Source organism: Globicephala melas, chromosome 18 (genome assembly GCF_963455315.2).
Source record: "Globicephala melas chromosome 18, mGloMel1.2, whole genome shotgun sequence".
NCBI classification, from domain to species: domain Eukaryota; kingdom Metazoa; phylum Chordata; class Mammalia; order Artiodactyla; family Delphinidae; genus Globicephala; species Globicephala melas.
The window spans coordinates 20,069,275-20,091,721 of record NC_083331.1 but is presented as its reverse complement, the minus strand read 5'-3'; the positions used below and the strand labels follow the sequence as shown (position 1 = coordinate 20,091,721).

At 41.3% G+C, this 22,447-nt stretch overlaps 1 protein-coding gene across 8 annotated transcripts in view; it reads left to right on the top strand.

The window, feature by feature from the left end:
- LRCH1 (leucine rich repeats and calponin homology domain containing 1) overlaps positions 1-22,447 on the top strand; it is a 190,848-nt gene that overhangs the window by 100,780 nt on the left and 67,621 nt on the right. For all 8 annotated transcript variants that reach the window (XM_030882253.2, XM_060287811.1, XM_060287812.1 and 5 more), the window contains exon 3: positions 11,419-11,545. In XM_030882253.2, the coding sequence (XP_030738113.1) occupies positions 11,419-11,545 (127 nt within the window). The remainder of the gene's footprint in view (positions 1-11,418; positions 11,546-22,447) is intronic.

The window sequence follows — 22,447 nt, the reverse complement described above, 5'->3', positions numbered from 1 at the left end:
TATCAAAGACATTATGCCTTCTGGCCTCTGTTTTGCTATAGAAAAATCCTTGCTTGTCTACGTATTTTAAGTTTGTAGAAAATCTTCTATATTTTTCCATTTGATTTCTTCCCATATCTTTGTCTTTGGTGTTTCTGTACTTTATGCTATGATATGTGTAAATATATATTATTTTGATTTACCTGACTGTACACTTTATTTTGCTTCCTGAGTCTGAAGACTCATGTCTTTCATCAATTCTAGAAAAATTTATTTTTTTTTAAATATTGTGCCTTCCTCTATCATTTCTGTCTTCTTTGTATACTCCCTATTAGTTATATGTTAGACCTCTCATTCTTTCACATTTTTTAGTCTCTTTATTCGTTCTTATTTCTTTATATTTGGGGTATTTTTCAAGCATGAATATGCCTTTAACATATTGAGAGTGAAAGTACAGTAATACTTGGAAAGCAGGAAAAATTGTAGCACCATGGGATTCCTTAATGGAGAAGACTCTTAGTGATTGAGCTGTGTAGCACAGGAACTATACATTTTGACTCATTAGTGAAATCTTATGCACTCTCTTACTCTTATAATAGTATACTTTGTTGGTTGCCTAAAAACAACTTAATCCTGAATTCCTTTGCGTTGTTTATTTTATTATAAAACTTGATAAGAACCAGTCTTGTTGCCTTCGACCTTAAATTGAAGTTTGTGAGAATTTGACTTCTTAATCTTCAATCCTTTCTTTGTTGAACTCTGCTTTTTCTATCTTGTCAGCATCCTCCGTACCTTCTTCCCTGGAATTAGGGCTTTAAGGAAGTAGGATTTGACTGCAGTCTGGAGGTATAATAAGGGAGGCCAACCCAGGGCTTCCCTTTGTTCTCTTAGTGTTCTTTGTTGCTTGTTAGTAACGATTACAGTAACTGGACAAATAAAGTTTTTTATAAGAGTTGCTTTTGAGAAAAAGAGACGCATTATTGGTTTTCTGAGTTTCCCAATCCAGATCTAAATGTATCACTTCATTTTCAAAAGTAATGAAACATACACTGTAGTGGCTAGAAAATGGCAGAATATTATGTTAAAAATATTATCCTACTTCTGAAAGGAGTGCTTGTGCTCTGAGAACTCAGGGAGGGGAAATTTTGATAAAATAACGTAGCCAGGAGTTTCAGCATGTGTAATAGTTCCAAACAACATTTTGTTTTCATGGGCGAAAAAGTCAAGAATAAATGCATAGTCTGTAGTGCTTTATCTAGAAAGAGTCAAGGGGTTGGGTGCTTAGGGCACAAAAGGAGTGGTTGTGAGGTGAGCAGGTTACTCTGTAAGGCATTGTTTTCATCTCCTGTCATCTCTTGGAATACCTTTATACTCTCTGGACCAGATGGACTGTCAGAACAGATGGAATGAGATGATCTCTCTGAATGGTGAGATCCAAATAACCAGAAGATTTGGGTCATTTTGAGAGTTGGATCGTGTGGAACTGTATTATCTATTAATCCCAGCTTATCTACCTTATCCTCACGAAATCAGGCAGTGTGTTTCTGAAACTCCCATTTGGCAACTGGCAAACCATCACAGAAAGGGATGGGAAAATAATATGAGAAAATTGATCCATTCTACTGAATGATTAGTCCTTCTGTTCATGAATAGAGAGCAACAGAACTGGAGAAAACCTGCCTGCCAAATTCCCTAGGAGAGAAGAAGTTACATATTTCTAACCACAGGGATGCCGTTAGATACATTAGAGTGTAAGTAGAACACCATCTCCTAAAAGTATAGTGTTATGTTGGATGTTAATAGGTATGCTTGCTTTAAAAAACAGTCCACGTATTGTGCTATCAGAACTCTCCTCCCTTGTTTTGTGAGGTCTACCTATTAGCATCTCCTAGAGTGTGCTTTTCAGAACGCCATTTTGTGAACACTGATTTAGAAGAATGTTTATCACCTAAAGATTTAGGAACTGACCTCATGTCTAAAAAAGGATGAGGTTAGAAAGTATGTGCCTTCGTGATGCCCTGTTCAGAGGCCAAGATATCTGTATGGACTGGATGTGTTGAAAGACACGATGAAATGTGAGAGAAAGGCCCAGGAAGTACTGCAGCATAGAGTGTGTTCACACAGCTGCCATCCAGGTTGATTTATTCTTTATTTAGCACCTTTAAAATATGTATAAATCTGAATTTTGTTTATTATTAATGATCAATTAAAATATGCAATTAATTTTGAGAAAAAATTAAGTACTGAAAAGTGCAAAGAATGTATCAATCACTCACTGAGTACTCAGGTTTAAGGTTTTTTCTTCTCCCCAGCTCCTTAATAAGATTGAACTTTTTCTGGAGGGCGTGAGGGGATTTTTTCAGTTTCTGGGTGCTCTGTATTATATAATGAGGAAAAGAATGACCTTGACCAAAAGTCTAAAGCAGCTGGGTCTTGACATTAAATTGTCTGCCATGAAACTTCATTGTTGAAACACCAGTCGCTATGGCTAAAACTAATCACCTGTTAAAGGGTAATTCTTTTTAAAAAGGTAAATTCATGACTCTCATACAAATATAAAATGTACATCTGTCGAAGATTGTATTTAACCCATTAATTAATGAAGGAACCAGTAGAATGTTATATCCTGTTTAAAGGAGGATTCAACACACACACACGCGCACACACACACACATTAGTGGACTTACTGAAGTAAATTTACAAATAGTTGCAAAGCTGGTCAGTATCCAGTAGTCAGTTATAATTCCTCTACACTCATCATGATTCATCTGTATTTCTGTGGACAAAAATGATTTGCATTACTATCCATTTCTTCAACACAGAGTTGTACAGTAACTCAAGGACAATGAATAGCAGAGATAATCTGGAAGGGTGTGCTAGACGAGACCCCCAGTAATGGTTTTTGTCACAGTTTTTCCAGATACACCAAACAATTTAATTTATATCACCACGTGCAAGAACTGTATAGCTCTGTGAACTATTTGAACAGGACTATAGGTAGAAGAAAAAAATAAAGAGGTATTCAGTGGGGATTGTGAAACTCTTCCTTTCAGATCCTGTGTTCTAAAGACTGTGAAAGGCTGTTTGCATGTAGGTGGGCAGGGAGGACTGAGGATACAGTGAGAGTGCTTTGAAGGCAGTGCATTGCTTTCACTTTTGTTTGGCCATTTAAATGGATTATCTTCAGGGAATTTAAGTAAACTGATATGAGTGGTGGCCCCTCTGGTGCATTAGTCCCTGCAAGAGACCGCTGTGACCTCAGTACCAGGAGAGAACACCTGGGGACTTCGGCAGAGGCAACCTTTGAGCATCTGACAGTGGTGTCCAAATCTGCAGACACTTGTTTAAAGAGTTGTTTAGGACGAGTCTGGAATCCTTCATTCCACCTTACAGGATAAGACCCATAAAGGAAGTCTCACTTTCTTTATTCCTTAAGAGTCACTCATTTTTTATCTTAAATTTGAGAAACCCAGTAGGAAATATTTGCTGCTCCAGCACTTTTAAAATATAAGATCCACATTCAAGTAGGAGGTAAGGGTATACCAGCTCAGAGGGATGTTGCCTATCTTGGTAGGAGTTAATAAGCTTTAGGATTCATGTACATTTCACATTTTCTCAGTGCTTAGAACAGGTTCTTCGGCAGAGTGGCACTCAGTAAGTGTAGGAAATAATTAGCTTCCTTTCAGCATTTGACACCGTAGCATCTTCCTCCCTTGATTTGGTCACATGCTTTCCTGCTCACTTTTCTACTTCTTTCTGTCTCTTCTCTATTCGATGTTCTTTCTCTTCCTGCACCTTAATGCTAGTATTCCCCAAAGCCCCATCTTTGGTCCTTAAATCTTCTCTCTCAGACCTCATGCCTTATGTGTGTGTATCCAATACATTCTCTGTCACTTTGACTCATTTTAACACTAGTCCTTATTTTCCCAATGGACTAAAATTCAATTCCTCTTAGATGGAACACCTCAAAGTTCAACATGGGCTAAACTAAGCCCATTTTTTCTTTCCCAAATTAGCATATTTGGAACCTTGTTCCTAGCCATGCTCCTACCGCTTTTCTCCAGCACCCTATCCTCCAGCTTGGAATCTCAGAGATGATCTTCGACTCTTTCCTCCATCCCTTTTCATATAAATCAGTCATTGAATTGTCAGTCTAGTGTCTCAGTTGCCTCCGTTTGGAATTTGGAGCTCTCTCCTACTGTTTTCCTGGTTTACCTGTACTTTTTATTCCAAAGTAAAATGAGAAGAGGCTGTATTTTATTGAGGGAAGACCACAGACTTTGATCTAAAGCCCAGCCCACATGGTTTCATATCTTAGCATTAGCTAGGCAACTTGGAGCAAGTGATTTAAATTCACTGAATAACATCAGTTTTTGTGTCTGAAAAGTAGGGGGTTTAATGTTACAGGATTATTGTGAATATAAATAAAATAATAGTTGTCTAAGTGCCTAGCGCAGTGCCTTATGCATAATAACCACCCAAGAAATGTTTGTTGAATTGTTGAATGAAGTTTGTGGCATACTGTTATCTTATGGATTCCAAAATGGGTTAAGAAAAATAATGGCAAGAGGTCTAGTATTTGAGTAAAGTAAATGGATTTTATAGCATTTTTAGTAAAGAGGATATGCTGCTGATGTGTTTACGTTTTAGAGCAGTTAAGTGGAACTGAGTTATTATTGGCTGTCAAGTTACATGAGAGAAGCTTTCTGAACACTCACTTACTTGGAAGTATACGTGGGAAGAAGAGGATGTATATAGAGTAATATATTCATGCATGTTTACCGGCATTACACATTCAGAAATTCCTGGAGATGGATGGAGAGGCACACGTCTTCAAATGATAAACAAAAATGCTCAGGCACCTTAAATTTTATTATGAATGATTTTTGTTAACTCAGTCCCCCTGGGTAACAGTTGATCTGAGCAGCCTGTTCTCATTTCAGTCAGTATCCATAGCCCTTTCTTTTTTGGCAGGGAAAAATGTTAAAGTAAAAAATATCTATTTCCCTGGCTTTGGTGTGGAGTGGCATGGAGGAGAAGGCAGGTAAGGTAGGCGTACCTTCCTGGGGACAGAAAGGTGGTGTCCATTCTGCCTGGGACATGGCTCCTAAAAGTGGGAGGATTCTCTTCAGTGCCAGTACATCTTTTCCAGCCATTTAGTGGTACTTTTCCCACTTGGCAGCAACAATGTTTTGCATAAGGCTCAGGCCTTTACAGTCTCAATACTTAAAACCTCAAATCTACATTGTTGCCTCTGGAGGTGTTTGGCCAATTATTCTTCTTGCTAGTATCAGGTGTTGAGTTCTGTTTGCGATCTAAAGCTTCCTTGATTTTGAACACTTAGCCCCATTTTACAATGAAGGAAGGAAATGATAAATATTATAGAGGAAACTTGAAGGAATAGTTTTTAGAGACTTGTCCTTATAGAATTGAAGAGCTCTTAGAAAAAAGGAGAGGAAATAGCTGAGAAAGGGACAAGTTATCAATAACTGCACTTTGAAATCTAATTACGGACATTGGTAGTGGTGGTTGCTGACTGTTAGGGGTGTAAAAAGCCAGAATATGTTAAGCAAAGGTTTATTTATACTCAAGAGGAGACTGATAGACTGTTATTGTGGGAAACCAGTTCAGCTGCAGAAGCCAAATATGGTGCAGGTATGCACAGCAAAATGGCTGGTGCAGCAATTTGCCTGAATTCTGAGCTGCTTTAGATGCTCGCTGCTTCCTTTTCTTTTAGTTTTCTGAAGTCGCCTTTTACTTTCTCAAAGAATGGCCCTATTGTGTAGTGTGAAATGGATTGGTATAGTGTTCAAAACTGGTTCAAGATTGACTTGAAATGATGACTCTGTGTTTCTAGTTTTGCAACATGTAAGTTTTCAAATGATTGTCATTCTCAAGTTGTAGGTAGCAGAACTGCTTTCACAGTTAGATGTAGATGTGGACTCCCAGATTTTATGCGTATACATAAGGTCAATAGAATTTCTATCTAAAAAATTCATGTAACACATTAGTAAAGCTATATTTATAGAATTTATATTTACAGAACTAATGTTGGCCAAGATATCTCCAGGCGACTTAAAGCCAGGCTCTGGTTGTTGTTGGTCCTTGTCTCAGACACATGAGGATGGTGGGAATGAAGGGGGAGGGCTGGCCATGCAGGGGAAGTATTTAGTCATTTGAGGAAATGAGGGTGAGAAATTTTGCCATGGTGGGTTTTCAGAATGAAGCAAGCAGGAAAAAGGAAATAGTTCTCTATGGATATTGTTCACCGTTGTGTGTGGACATGAAGACAAGGAACAGTCAAGTGGCAAACACACACCAGAAAAAAATCACTCTGCCTTTAATGAAAGGTGAACAGCGTATGCAAAAAGAACATATAGCAAAATTAGGTGAGGTACCCTGTGCAAGAGGAAACTTATTTGGCTCAAGTAATATAACTGCTCTTCACTGTGGTTCATGTGCCGAAAGCACAGACAGTGTGATTCAAACAAGCAATATACAATAACTCCCGTGTGCTTGTTTATTCCCTTCCTTGCCTGAGACCTATACAGGGTGAGCCTGAGGTGCCGATACCATGAACCCTGCCCTGCTTCCTCTGTGCCCTTTAGAGGCACACTGTGACATTTTCTTAATAGGTTTGTGATTTCACATTATTATTTCTGTTCATTTTTGAAAACTAGTAAATAGAGATGATGACCCCTGGGTATTCATGTTTTCCCAGAGTAATGGTAGGATCTTGGAATTAGAGAAGATGGGAGAGAAAAGGTCGTTGGTGTGATTTTTTTTTTGTTGTTGTTCTAGTTCTGGTTCTCCAGATTGGAAAGAGTTACTTGTTTGTTTTGGCCTGAAACCAGCCTGGTTTTCCCCAACATGCCTCTGAATCGTCATCTTTAATTGGCTTATGTTTTTGACAAATTGAACATGCAACCTTAGTTTAAGAGTGGTTGAAATGTTAGCAGTTAGGAAATAAAATCAATAACTAAAACCTAATTAAGCTCTTTTTGGTCACCTCCCATTGCTTTGCTACGTCAGTGGTGTTGGGAATGGTTTAACCTTAATACATGGATTTAGTGTTGGGCTAAGCACTTTTACATCCGTAATCTCATGTGTCATGTTAGGTAGGTATTATTATCTATGTTTTATGGATGACAAAGTCAGAGAGGTAGGTGACTTACCTAAAGTTCTGTGGACGATTATGGCAGACATGAGACTTGAACCCAGGTTTTCTAATTCCACAGTTGGTGACCTCTGTACCAACTGAGCAGGTGAATCTGTTATAGAAATCTTTCTATAAATTATTTTAAGTGAGTTCCATGTTTCATTATTAAGTGAACCCATTCACTTACAGAAAGGATCTATTCCAGTAGAATAAAAAACACATATGATGTCTGATAACAAAATCACGTGTAAGACTATAGCATGTTTTTATCATCACATACATTAAGGAAAATAACTTTCTGATAAACCAGTAATAAATAGTGTTAAATACCAAAATTAAGTCTGAAAGCATGGATACTAATAAGGAAGGCCATAGTCAAAATACATTAAAATAACACTCTCTAAAAGTGAAACCAGGGCTTCCCTGGTGGCGCAGTGGTTAAGAATCTGCCTGCCAGCGCAGGGGACATGGGTTTGAGCCCTGGTCCGGGAAGATCCCACGTGCCGCGGAGCAACGAAGCTTGTGTGCCACAACTACTGAGCCTGTGCACTAGAGCACGCGAGCCACAACTACTGAAGCCCACACGCCTAGAGCCCGTGCTCCGCAACAAGAGAAGCCACCGCAGTGAGAAGCCCGCGCACCGCAACGAAGAGTAGCCCCCGCTCGCCGCAACTAGAGAAAGCCCGCGTGCAGCAACCGAGACCCAACGCAGCCAAAAATAAATAAATAAAATAAATAAATTTATTTAAAAATAAATAAATAAAAGTGAAACCATGCAGAAGTGACTCGGTTTGTGAATTCCTTAATTTAGGACTTTTGTTAAGCGAGGGTAGCGCTCCTTGAAGAGGAATTTAGCCTGCAGACTTAGGCTATCAGAATTGTTCAGGTTATGATGAGCTGCCTTGTTTCACCCTGAAATGAGGAAACAGACCAGTAACTCTAGTAGGAAGTCATTCGGCCGAGAAGGAAGGAAGACAAAGCGTTAGCAGTAATCACAGGCTGGTGAGAGCCCGCTGCCTTCCGGCCCCGCCTCATTCCTCCTCGCGCCATCCTCCACCCAGCCTGAGCAGGGAGAGTGACAAGAAACACTGGGGAGGCCCTGCTCTGTGCTGGCAGGAAGGCTCAGGCCACCATGACCGAATCTGTAATTTCTACTTCTGAATAAGTGGCCCTTTTCCCCCCGTTAATTTACTCTTTTGTAATGAGTGAGTTTAAAAAAATCTTTTTTTTTTTTTAAAAATATATTGCTTTCAGATGTGACTCCCAGGCTGGATTTGAAAATAAATGTTGGCCATTACCTGATCAGATGCTGTACGGTCTTATTTTTAACCATTGTTTCCTTCAAGGGCCTGTTCATAGTGCAGAGGGCTGCAGGACACAAGTGGGGGCCAGAGTGGTGGATTGTGGCCTGAGGCACTTACTTGCTTGAGAAAAGTTGCTGCCAGATGAGCAGTTTCAAAAAGCTTAGGCTGCTGTTGTGGTCTTTAGTGGGGAGAGGATTAAAGGGTGTGCAGTTTCTCCTCTTCTTTATAAATATTTGCTGGAGAGCTAATGGGTTTTTGTGTTCGTGTGTATTTCCTTTTTCTATGGGGGAAATTACCAGTAATACAGGAACATCCTGTGATAAAATATACAAAGTACAGGCTGAGGGAACGGATGGACGAAATAGAAGAAATGTGCCCCAGGCCTGTGGCATGCTGTATTATGACTCGTCCTGGCATCTCGATTTGCCTACAGGTGACTAACTACAGTATAGATAGAGGAATGTGTAGGGCATAAATAAATAGGCTATTCCATCAGCTGCTTTAATCATAAAAAGCATTCATCCCCATCAAAGAAACCGCAAATGCTTTCACAAGCCTAAATTTTATTTTAAATTAGTTACCCATCCTGAAGAACTGCGATGGGAATAATCCCATGTAATTTCAAATGCTCACGTGTCTGAAGGAGCAGAAGCTTCACTGCATTGCTTAAATGGTATATAGATGCTCTCCCAATGCCATACCTGCTAATCTGATTAGATGCCTGCATCGAGGTAGTGAGACTGGGAATACTTTACATCTGAGTTTCCAAGCAGAGAAACACAGGAAAGATCTCCAGCTGTAATTGTTGATTCTGTGGAAAATAGCGTAGAAATTTCTAAAAATGCTTATCTTTGTTCCCGTTATCCTCTCTTCCAAAGGAAGTTCAAATATGGCTCTAGAGTAAGAGGATTACCGTATTAACGTTTTAATTTAGCAGTCCTCGCTATGTGAAATTGTATATTAAGAAATATTTTAAACCACAAATGCCAAGTTATTTACTTGCCACCTTTTAATAAACTGGGTTCTCCTTTGCAGAGGGAGTATCTCAGGAAACTTTTCTGGAGCTTGAAGAAAGCTGGCCCAGCAGGGCACTGGGAAGGCCCCCTCCTCAAGACCGAGGAGCCCTCCTGGCCGCAGCTGAGAGGGGGCAGCGCGAGGGGTGTGAGAGCACAGAAAGACAGCCTGATAGCCCTGGCTTCCCCTTCCACTGCCCCCAGACATCAGGAGAGAGTGTCAGGGCGAGCCCATTGCCCCTATTCTATCTAGCCTGTTATCCTAACCAAGGGCAAGCTAAGAGCCAGCTGGTCCTTCCAGCACCAGGATACAACCTCCACCCTCAGGGCTCTCACTCTCCTTCCCCCTCTGCTGGACCCCCTGAGAGAAAGCTCTCTTCCTTCTGTGCCTTTTTGCAAAGAGCTTTCTTTTCACATCTGGGCAGGGGAGAGAAGACATGGCTCTACATTTTCTTGCTAGAGTATGGTTACCTGGCATCAGGCACCCGGTCACAGTGGTCACAGGGAGGCACCCAGGTTGGAAAGGCTATTCTGACAGCACAGCACCTGCCTTTTCTGAGCCCGTCCGTTAGAGACACCCTTTCCTAATCAGATACCCACCCCCTCACGTGGTAGGGTGAGGGAGTAAAAGGTTCCACTGAACTGTAACATGTGTGTGGAAAAGTGCACAGATTGTAAGTGTACAGCTTCATGAATTTCCACACCTAGAAGCACCCATGTAACCAGTATCTAAGTGAAGTTTCTTTTTATAATGATATTTCTTCCCAAATTGTGAAAGTACTTGGTAGGAATTTTGGAAAATACAGCAAAGTATAATAAAGAAAATAAAATCCACTCACTGTACCTACTCCCCAAAAATGGCTACTGATAACATTTTGGTGTGTTTCCAGTCTAGCTGTCTGTTCTCATCTCTCACACACAAAGACATATGCACACCCACAGATACACACATGGTACCACAGCTTCCGAAGTCTCACACATGTGTGCGAATACACGCAGAAGTTCCAAATACAGATTTGTAGATATTTCACTGCCTGGTGGTTGGCTCCCTCAGCAGAATGGCTGAGAAAGAAAGGGAAACCGAAAACCATCTGTCTCCTTACTTGATAGCAGGAAAAGGGCTCCTTGTGGAGGGGAAGGTAAATAAATGGCCGATGTATCCTTGATGTGATTCGTAGATTTCATTTATCCGATATTTTCCTGTCTCTCAGTCAACTAGCGTTGATGATGGGAAATTTAAAGATTTCTCAATGCGGACCATTAAGGAGAGTAGAGACCTTTTGGTGAAGAGCAGAGGTGAGGCCTGGGCTCACACTTTTCATGCTCCTCTGTGAAACTGAACCCCTCTTGGCTCCAACTTCACTTTTGCCAGAAGGCCGACTTTTCCTTTTTCTTTTTTAATTAGCTCTCTCACAGATAACCCAGGCAGAATTTAACCACAGAGCTCTTGCTTTAACAAAAGGAAGCTGAATCAAAATGTTGGAAATGGGCCCGGTGGTTTTGTGAGTTACAGCAAAATGATCTTCCCCGTCACTGCTAAGATGGATGCGATGATGCTTCCTTGCGCTGGGCTGGTTGCTTTCGTCCTCGCTGAATCTCCCGCTCACGCTGTCAGAAAGGGAACAGTTGGCACCAGCTTCCCGTTGCTATTGGTGGTACAGCCTGTGTTGCCCATATGCTCTCGAGCTGGCCAACAGCTCAGCATCTTCAGGGGGCTTGATAGGGTCCCTTGTTGTGGAAAAAGTTGTTTCCCTCACAACTGCCTATGCCCCTCTTTTTTAAAAACTATTTTTTATTTTCTTATACACTTGGGATTTGCATTTTTATAAAAGTTTATCAGACTTTTTATATTTGCAAAATGTTTTCTTCGGTCACTCCTTTCTCCTTGTTTGTTGAAAAAACATGTTCACAAACAGTATGAAGTAGCCTGCCTGTTTACCAGAGTTCTTTTATTTCTTCGCAGTCGGAATCAGCTGTCCGCCCTGCCGGCCTGCCTGTGTGGTCTGCCTCTCAAAGTCTTAATTGCAAGTAACAACAAACTTGGATCGCTGCCTGAAGAGATAGGTCAGCTCAAACAGTTAATGGAGTTGGTATGTTACTGATTTCTAAGATGCCCTTTTTGTTTGTTTACTAATTGTAGCCTATCAAGGTAGTCAGAAAGACTTCTTGCTCCAGTGGGTCAAGGAGGGGATCATGTCCTGTGGGAAGGTCTGTATATGATAGAGACATTAAGTGGGGAAAGGAATAATCATGGCTTTGCTGTGACAGAGTTCCTGAAATTTATAGGTTTCCTGTAGTTTACACTTCCTGAAGTTTTCAGGATTTACAGTTCCTGAAGTTTACAGATTATCCTATGGTATTTAGATCACTTTTTTTTCAGATTGCATAAATAAGTTTATGATACATTATGGATACACTGGCAAAATAATCTGCAAATAAGTTAGTAGGCCAAACTTTATGAATGTATATAATTAACTTGGAAAGAAGAGAATGCTCTGATTCTCTTAAGAATTTTAGGAACCGTTGCTCCAAATTGATGTAACTTTAAAATGTGTCCATATCCTCAGGGAGAAGAAAGAAGAACAAGTTATAGATAGGCAGAGTGGCTTGTAAGTATGTACCTGAGACCGAGATGTCAGCTCCTTCACTACTAATTGAATTACTGACCTTGTTTCTAAAATGGGAAAGAATGAGTTCTTTCTGTACTTCTGTTGAGCTAAAGATATCTTGGGTGAATGAAGAGTCAAGAATGAGCAACTGGTCTAAACAATAATAGTCATAATTTATCCTCCAACAAGCATTCTTCCGTACTGCCCTTGTGTCCAGCACAAAGCTGGATGTTGTGATTACAGCCATGAAAAGGACATAATACCTTCCTTCAAGTAGACTCCAATCTAGAACATTGATGGCCAATAACTTTTCTCTTGTGTGTCAGTTCCAGTTAATTTTTTTCAGGGCCACCTGGAACACTGGGGTGGTGGCTTGTGAGGCCCAGATAAAGAGTGCTGTGACTCTATGGTCATGTGTTCATCTGGAATTGGCTCTGAAAGTGACAGCCCCCATGTCACATATGTATCCACTTTGATTTTAGGACAGAAGTGAGTAATTTCTGTATAAAGGCAATAGGGCCCTAAAAAGAGTACCTATTTCAGGATGGCAGTATCTGAAAGCCATTCCAACTAGCTCACACCAAGAGTTGGGATGAGTCATAAGGAGACAGGGGTCTTCACATCCCTAGCACCATGACATCTGGTCAGGGATCGTGAGTGACTAGAACAAGGTACTGGAAAGTTGTCAAGAAGCACGGAAGCCACTGGTTTTCTTGCTCAGCTTCCTCCATACAATGGAGAGGTCGCCTAGCCCATAGATCCCAAGTTTAAATGTCCCCCCAGATAAAGCACATGGCAGGACCTCCTAGCATGTCTCAGCCTTGGTTTCTGAGTGAGAGAGGCGAGACCTGGTTCCAGCGTCCTCTCCTGACTTGGTCAGTGATGCCCAAGGCACGTGGTCACATTGCCTGGACACGGCGGCTCGGCTGCCACCGAGAGGGGTGATTCTGCAAGAAGTCAGATATTAATTTGGGCAGACACCCTCCTCTCCACAGTCTCTATTACAAGAAGTAAGTGCATGGCGTAGGAACTGATTGATTGATTCAGTCTTGGGGTTGGGGAGGGTTTGTACAGGAAGAGACCTTTGAGAGGCGCCTTACATAAGTCCATGTAAGGGACAGAGGAGGCACTCAAGAGAGAAAGGACAGCTTGTGCAAAGGCCCGACAGCCCGGGAGTGCACGGCATGCCTGGGGAGTGTGAAGCAGTGTGATCCCATTGAGGCTGGGTGGAGTGAGGCTGGGCACTGCACCCTCGAGGCCACGGCTTAGATTCAGGCCATCATCACCTCCTTCCCAGAGTGTTCAAGGCCCTGCTGAGTCTGGCCCCTGCGTACCTCTCTAGGTTCATCTCTTGTCCCTGGCCCCTTTACCCTCTGAATTCCAGCCTTGTTCATTTTCACTTCTAGACTTTTGAGCACATCACTCTTTCCACAAGGACTGATTCTTCCTTCTCTTCTTCTCTTGGTCAGTTCTTAGCCAAGGTAGATTTCACTTTCTCCAGAAGCCTTCCCAGATCCTCCAGGCCAGGGTTGGGTGCTCCTAAGGCCAGCACCCTCTACGTATCACTGAATTTTCAGGGAACCACATTTGTCTTCTCACTTGGCGTTCTCCAGGCCAACACCTGCTACACCTTGAAAGCTGATTCAGGACCAGAACTGGGTGTTACTTGCTGTTTTATCCCAGTGCTTGGCACAAGATAGATGCCCCCAAAAATGTTTGCTGAAGGCTGCTGTCAAATCGTGGACAGTGGACCAAGGAGGTGGCTTGGGACCGATTGTGAGGACTCCCAAGGGCCGTGCCAGTGAGTGGCGACTCTGTCTTTCAATCCAAGTTAACTCAGAAGGTTCCATTTTAACTGATTCTGGAAAACAAAAGATATAGCAAATAACACTTCGGATGAAACTGATAGTTATTTGCTTTTTAAAAAAATGCTTCTTTCAGGAGTGTGATAAACCCCCAAATCCGGGTTTGCTAGAGTTTGGATTAGGTCTTGCAAACACTGTATGAGTACAGCGTTGGTGTTTTTCCACTTGTCGGGCTCCTGCGGAGTGGATGTGTGGCACGTCGGTGAAGTCAGCCTTTGGCAGCCGTAATGTGTTTCTGTCCCGCTGCACCCTGGGCTTAAGCTGACAGCGTGCCACCCATGGGCTGTGCTGCTACAGAGCAGCTCATCTGCTAATAGGTGGTGCACGTGCTGAGCCCTGCAGCCAGCCCCACACGGGGCAGGGCTTTCCTCAAATTCTCCTGTCAGCTGCTGGTGGCAGGCGGCAGAGGTAGAAGAGCACTGTCTCTAGGCTCGGGGCACATGAGCTGCTGGGTGGCTGTAAGGGATGCCCTGGGCTTTTCTTAGGCCCCCATCTGGAGCTCAGCTCTAGGGAAGCTGCTTTGCCTCCCGGCTCCAACACTGCCATCAGCCTGTCCTGTGTCTTTTCTCCACCAGCAATAACTCTTGCACACTTGAATCCTAGAATGTTAAAGCCACAGTGGTTTTAAAAGACGTCTAGTCCGGGACTTCCCTGGCGGTCCAGTGGTTAAGACTTCGCCTTCCAATGCAGGGGGTGTAGGTTCGATCTCTGGTCGGGGAGCTAAGATCCCACATGCCTTGGGGCCAAAAAAACAAAACATAAAACAGAAGCACTATTGTAACAAATTCAGTAAAGACAAAAAAAAAAAAAGTTCTGCATCAAAAAAAAACCCAATCTTTAAAAAAAAAAAAAAGGACGTCTAGTCCAAGCTCTCAACATCTTACAAAAGAAGAAACCCAAGGCAGAGAGACAGTGAGCGATGCCCAGAGGGTCGGTCACCCTGGCGTAGCTGATTTACAACCCAAGCAGAAACACCCTCACCCAGCACTGTCCCTCACCCAGCACATGATGCAGACAGCAAATGTCATTAAAAAAAATTTTTTTTGATGTATTTTTTTTAACATCTTTATTGGAGTACAATTGCTTTACAATGGTGTGTTAGTTTCTGCTGTAGAATGAAGTGAATCAGCTATACATGTACATACGTCCGCAAATCTCCTCCCTCTTGGAGTATAGTTGATTCACAATGTTGTGTACTTTCTACTGTACAGCATAGTGAATCAGTTATACATATACATATATATATATACCCCCATTCTTTTTTAGATTCTTTTCCCAAATAGGTCATTACAGAGTATTGAATAGAGGTCCCTGTGCTATATAGTAAGTCCTTATTAGTTATCTATTTTATATATAGTAATGTGTATATGTCAATCCCAATCTCCCAATTTATCCCTCCCCGTCTTTCCCCGCCTGGTAACCATAAGTTTGTTTTCTACATCTGTGACTCTGTTTCTGTTTTGTGAATACATTTATTTGTACCATTGTTTTTGAGATTCCACATATAAGCGATATCGTATGATATTTGTCCTTCTGCAAATGTCATTTTACAGGTACTAGTAGCCACATTAAAAAAAAACAGAAGCAAATGAAATTCATTTTAATAATATATTTTAGTTTACCCTAGATAGCTAAAATATTATTTCAACATCTCTACAAAAAAAATTAATGAGATATTTTGTAGTCTTTCTTTCCTACTAAGTTTTTGAGGTCTTCCACTGACACAGCACAGATTGGACTAGCCACATTTCTCCTGCTTAATAGCCACGTGTGGCTGGTGGCCACCCTACCAGACAGGGCAGCTCTATAGCTTGTGTTCTTCCTGCTCTATGGGCAAGTGTGACCTTCACAAAAAGCATTTATTTGTGAAGTTGGTGAATATTTAATAACTTGCCATTATTTAACCGCAAGGGGTGACTGGCCTTGCTTAAGGTCACAGACTAAAAAAGATTAGTTTCCATCCATTCTTATTTATTTTTCATATCTTTTTGCTTAAAATAGTATTGATACTACAGGTAACCACGTCAGATGAGTTTTAGCTATCAATTGGAAAAAAAATTCCCTGGAGAGCCTGAAGTAATTCTGGAATTGCGTAGGAGTCTCCTGTTTTGTAGTTACATAGTAACCAACTTGTTAAAAACATTTGGGTGCTCCCCAAGCACTCAGAGTACCTTCAGTCACGGAGCGCTGATAAAATCTCTCAGCTTATTATTAGGCTCTGAGCCCTGTTGAACTATTTTGGTAGAAATATTTGAGAAATTTTCACATCAGACTCAAAGAGTATCCTAAACTGAGTTGTAAACTCTCTTCTCGTCCAAGTATGAGCGAATGTTCCAGAGTCATCATTCGCTGAGAAAACAAAAACCAAAGCACCGTGGCCATCTGCAAGAAGGGTGCCCTCTCTAATTTTTGAGAGGAGTTGGATTTGGAAAACAGTATCTTACTTTTTGAATATATCACAATTATCTAAGAATCTTAAAACATAAAGCATTGCCATTTAGTGATTGTGATGGCGCAAAGAGTATGGACAACCAGTGTTTCCTCCTTCCATGAAGACTTTCATTAAGTAACACTTCTGAGACGTCTTTTCTTGAGTCCACAGGAGAGGCGAGGATATACTTCCACATTGTTTCGGGTGCCGGAGAACTTAGGGGAACCTAAGCTCTATGGAGCTGCCCCTCAAGGGTCATTTCTGATGAGAATGATCTAGAACTTTCTGACCTCCTCAGCTACTTTGAATTACTTCTGTACCGCTTGTCTCCTTAGAGCTGTAGCTGTGTGTCTGTGTTGCTTTGTAAGTCTTTGTATCTGCATGTTCTTTCTATCCAGGAAAGAGATAAAGCACTGGCATTTACTGAGCACCTACTGTATGCCAGACACTCTGCTGAGTACTTGACATGTGTTCTATCATTCGACCTTGACAATAACCCAGCAAGGTGGATATCCTGTCTACCTTGCGCAGACAAGTGTGGGTTTCAGGATTACTTACCCAAAGGGCGTGGGGCCATGACGTGGTAGAGCTGGAGTGAAAACCAGGTTAGTCTGTTGAAAGCCCAAGGCCTTTCTGCAGTACAATGCAGCTGTGCTCACTGGGTCCTCATCTAGATCGTTAAGCCTCTCGTGGAGAGGAGCCATGATTTCTTTCTGTGTAGTTGCCCTATTTCAACTTGCAGTGCTTTTCCCATTCAAGTTGGGGCAGGCCGGGAGAATGTTACAGAAGTAGGGTGTGGTACAAATGGACCGTGTCTGTCTGAGAGTTCCCTCACTGAAGAACCTCAAGCCAGGCACCAGGGTCAGCAGACTTCTCTCGGGTTGACGAAACCTCATTTTACTCATAAAGACAGTGTCAGCATCCTGGAAACATGCTTTTTGTGTTTTTTACTTGTCAAATCATACCCGAAGGATAAGGTGTGTTAAATATTTGGTAAGAAATACTGTATGAATGCCATGTTATAATTAACAGATGGCTCCGAAGAAGACAGGCACACTACGGAAGAACACAATAACTTTGAGAACCTTTTATGGGGCATTTGCCAAAGGTCTTAGAAGTTTTCTCACCAGTTCTCTGTACGTGCTGACACACTGGGGTCCATCTCTGCTTTGGTTTTTCTCAATTCTGCCCTCTTCCAACTCATGCCGTGTGTGAAAATTGTGTCTTCCGGCTCTAAACTTCATATAAGAGGACATAATATCACTGTTTCAGAAACCTGCTTTTACAACCCCAAACTCACTGGGCCTGACTCAGGTAGGAACTGACTGGAAGGTGCATTTCCTGGCCCTGACTAGACATGCTACTTTTTTTTTCCTCTTTTTTGTGAAATGTTTGGTTGTGTGGAGAGTTGGAATTCAGGGATTGATTATAGACACAGAATGTACTGAGGAACTTCTGAGGAAAATCTCTCCTTCGTTTTTTTTTTTATGTGTCACATTCCAGTCTCTGAGGTAGGTGTAATAGAGACATGAATTCATGTCTGATGTAATCGTAGGTCCATTCATAGTCTCTGGAGATGCCTCCTAACTTCTCTGGTTTCTGTGAGGGAATTGGAAACTCATGGCCTGTGCAGGGTCCTTTCTGTTGCTTCTCTCTCTGCGTTTCTTATGAAGAGCAGTGGGGGTGAGGTATGTGTTTGCTGGTATGTGGAAGGGTGTGAGGTAGAGTTTTATACTAGAAGTAGACTCTCAGTAAGTGTTGAGAGGTAATAATTTATCGTATCAGAGGTTGCTTGAAAAAGTTTTGAGTTTAAATGAACATACTGATTTGTCTTAAAATTGAAGTTCTCACTACAGGCATTTAGGTTTTTGATGGCTGAAAAATCAAAATTGACATTACTCCTAAGTGAGTTAAGTATCTATCTTTCAAACAAAATCTCTTCATTATTTTTGATATGGTAGATGGATTTTCCTGATGATGGAAGGAAATTGGAATTATTTATAATCTCACCTTTTCTTTTTACCTAGGAACAGAGAGGTTAAGATATTTACCTAAAGTTACACTGAGTCATACAAAAGACATTTCCATACAAAAGACATTTCCAAAAGTCATACAAAAACGGACATGGTCACATGATGGGAGGCCAGTATTTATAGCTTATATTTCCTGTTAGAACGTTTGCATTTTCTTCAATTAAATAAAGAGGTAGATTTTAAAAAATAAATTTATTTTATTTTGGGCTGCATTGGGTCTTGTTGCTGCACGTGGGCTTTCTTTAGCTGCGGCGAGCGGGGGGCTACTCTTCGTTGTGGTGCGCGGGCTTCTCATTGTGGTGGCTTCTCTTGTTGCAGAGCACGGGCTCTAGGCGCACGGGCTCAGTAGTTGTGGCACGGGGGCTCAGTAGTTGTGGCTTGTGGGCTCTAGAGCACAGGCTCAGGAGTTGTGGCGCACGGGCTTAGTTGCTCCACAGCATGTGGGATCTTCTTGGACCAGGGCTCGAACCCGTGTCCCCTGCATTGGCAGGCAGATTCTTAACCACTGCGCCACCAGGGAAGCCCAAGAGGTAGATTTTAAAATACGACTTAAGCTGTAGTATAACCACGCTAAGTTTCTGAAAACCCAAGAGTCAGGGGAAGGTAGCTCATGAGAATACCATGTGTAGATCTGCCGCCTAGCCTGGTCTTACTGGAAACCTTCTGTAACCAAGATCATCTTGACGCAGTAGTTATGTTGGCTTTCATTAGAAGTCACGACTTAAGAAAGCATGTCTAGTCTTTTAAAAAATATATTCTCAAAGTGGACATTTCCTAGTTTAATAATCCTTGAACCTACGCTGTTGTTTTAAATCCTTGTCATTTTTGCATTCTGAAGGTAAGGTAGCAATTAGCAGTCAGTCAGCTAAAATGTATTTATCTCCAGCATGCGTTTAACCCTTCTAGAGACCTTTTTAGTTGCCCAGAAGAGTTGTGATGAAATGAGAATCTTAACTTCTAAAGTTTTTCTTTTGGTTGCTTAAAAGCATCTTGATTAAACTAGTGGAAAATAAGTGTATTTTAAGTCATAGCTAAAATTCTCTATTTTGTTTTTGTTTATCTAAATGACAAAATTAGACTGGCTGGTTCATAAAACTTAAGTTTGAGTATTTATGTGATTATACAATGCATAATGATTAGATTCATTTCTGTATCAAACAATAGAATTGGGCCTACCTGTATATTTATAACTTTATAATGCTGAATATATGGTAATTTGATTTCACTGTAGTTTGGAATAATTATTTTCCAAGACATAGCTTAGGGCTAATAGACCATTCAGAAGGGATTCATTTGACTATTCTAAGAAGTTACTGGATCTGGAACTCACAGCTTGATAAATTCTCAGTATTGCCGAAATATGGGGCACTAATGTTGTTTATTTTTTAAATTTATTTTCCTAAATCATATCTTTTTAAAATGAACTCCCCCCCCCCAAAAAAAGCCATTATTTCTTTTAGACTAAATGTGGACAGACATGTTATAGAGAGCCAGGCTATTCTAGGAATGTTGCTTTTACACTTTTTAACCTGAAATACGTTATCTGAAAACATCTAGACTATTTTCCTCTCTGTCCTCCTCCTCATTCCCAACTAATTAAGACATAATTACCTATGGGGTTTTATTTTTGTGATGAAATTCATAACCTCTTTAAAACTTGGCAAGGTTCAATACCGGGAGGGCATTGAGTTTGCACAGTTTTCTGCAATATTGATCATACAAGAGTGAAAAGTCTTTATCTTGCTTTTTCCCTCATTATTTTGGCAGGACAGGAAGTAACGGACAGCAGTGCAGAGTCCTATTAAAATAATTTGACCTTCGCCATATACCCTTCAAAATGTGAATGGACAATTGGACTTTATGTTTCTAATTGTCTACAGATGTCCTGTCTTGTAAGTTAGAAGGAAAAACTTGTTTTATCATTATGTGAAGTTCTTTAAAAAAAATAAATTAGGAAAGCAATTTCCCTGCAGGTAAATAAGTGTTTAAATATAGCTGAGGGGAGTCTATTTTCTTTGATAAGGCCATTTAGAAATATATGTTGGAAAAATTACCTTATATTTATGGAAACAGCATACTCTTAATTTCATGGCTAGCTGGGGTTAATCAACAACGTGCAAGATGAGTGTAGTACACAGGAAAAAAATAGAATAAAGATGCATTTCATCTCAGGAGATTTCATGGTGAGACTATGCTGCCTAAATATATCTGTTCTCTTTTAGCTTTCCTCTCCCACCTCTCTTTTTTTAAGAGAAATTTTTTTTTTAAATTATGTCCTTAAAACTTCTGAAAATCATCAGTTTCACATTGAAAAATACGTGATTCCCGTAATCTGCAAAAGGGTCTTTCTCATGCTATCACTCACAGACTTATAAAACATTTTAGGTGTCAACATAAATTCTCCTTTGAGGTGGAAAATAATTCTCACTAATTCTTCTCCCATGACCTCCCCTCCTCTCAGCCATCACCAACATGACTGTGCCAGGTCCTGAGTCCAATAAAATGATTTAATTTCCTATATTTCTAGGGCTTACCTGTGTACCATTTGTGTGAGGACTCTTAGATTTTAAAATGGTACCTCTTGCTTTTTGGTAACTTGGTGGAAGCAAAGAAAGATAAAACTTTCATTGAAAGGGTTTGGTTGTTGACTTTTGTGGCTGATGAAATGCCATAGTAACTGGGAAAAGGTGGCATTTTACTTTTCACTTCTCATATATGGAAGTATATTCAGACAGGCAGAGTAATTTACTGATTCAGTGAGGGGCTAAGAGTGACTGAACAAATCTTTGGACCTCCTAATTATGTAATTACTTCCTTAGACATTTATGTCTCTGCAGATGCGCTTGTCGTTTTTTTTTTTAACATTAGGGATGTCTTTCGTAACATTTTGTGTGACTTTTCTGGGCCAGAAGCAGTGCAGCAGTAGCCAGCTTGCGGGTGATGCCGTTGAACACCTAATGTCCTTAACCTGTCACGCGCCAGCCCCCTGCCCCACCCCCAAGTCAGACAGCTGAGTATGGAACAGTATGGCGGGCTGATTCCAATGCGTACACCCAGGCTTTACAGATGACAGCTTCGTTTCCTTTAATAGGGGCGATGTTATTCCTCTTCATCAAGTGATACCCATTTAGCGCCTTCATGACCTTGACAGATTGGCAAGTCACCTGAGGAATATGTAAATGAGATGAGGTTAGAGGGCAGTGATCCACTGTGTTCTGTACAGCCTTGCTGTTACACGGAGCACAGAGGTTTCAAGGAATTGGTCAATGGTGAGTTCTCATCCGAGTGAATGTGAAACCGATTTCTGAAGCAAGGCTTTGCTGCTTTCTAAGAGGATGAGTGAGGGGGAGTTTTTGCAGGTTCATCAGTGATGTGGGATGCTTAAGGACTTGATCTCATTGGGATCATTTGTGGCCCAAATATATTTGTGGTTCTGTGACACCAAGCAAGACCTGCAAGAAATTTGGTGTATGTTGGAGCCTCTTGGGCTCCCAGCCAGAGACAGAGTAAACTGTACATTATGGAACATCAACATAAATGGATTTCAGAAGTCTTATCCAATATTTATTGATCCCTTACTTTATTTATTTATTTTTTAAAATTAATTTATTTATTTTTGGCTGCGTTGGGTCATTGCTGTGCACGGGCTTTCTCTGGTTGCGGCGAGCGGGGGCTACTCTCGGTTGCAGTGTGCGGACTTCTCATTGCGGTGGCTTCTCTTGTTGCAGAGCATGGGCTCCAGGCACGCGGGCTTCAGAAATTGTGGCACGCGGGTTTAGTAGTTGTGGCGCACGGGCTCTAGAGCGCAGGCTCAGTAGTTGTGGTGCACGGGTTTAGTTGCTCCGCGGCATGTGGGATCTTCCCAGACCAGGGCTCGAACCCGTGTCCCCTGCATTGGCAGGCGGATTCTTAACCACTGCACCACCAGGGAAGCCCCTGATCCCTTACTTTATACCTGGCATTCTGCTCAGCACAGGAGGCAGAGTGACTAAGACACAGTCTCTTCCATCTAGGAGCTCACAGGCTCACAGGAGAAGGCAAACATTTGAGCAGA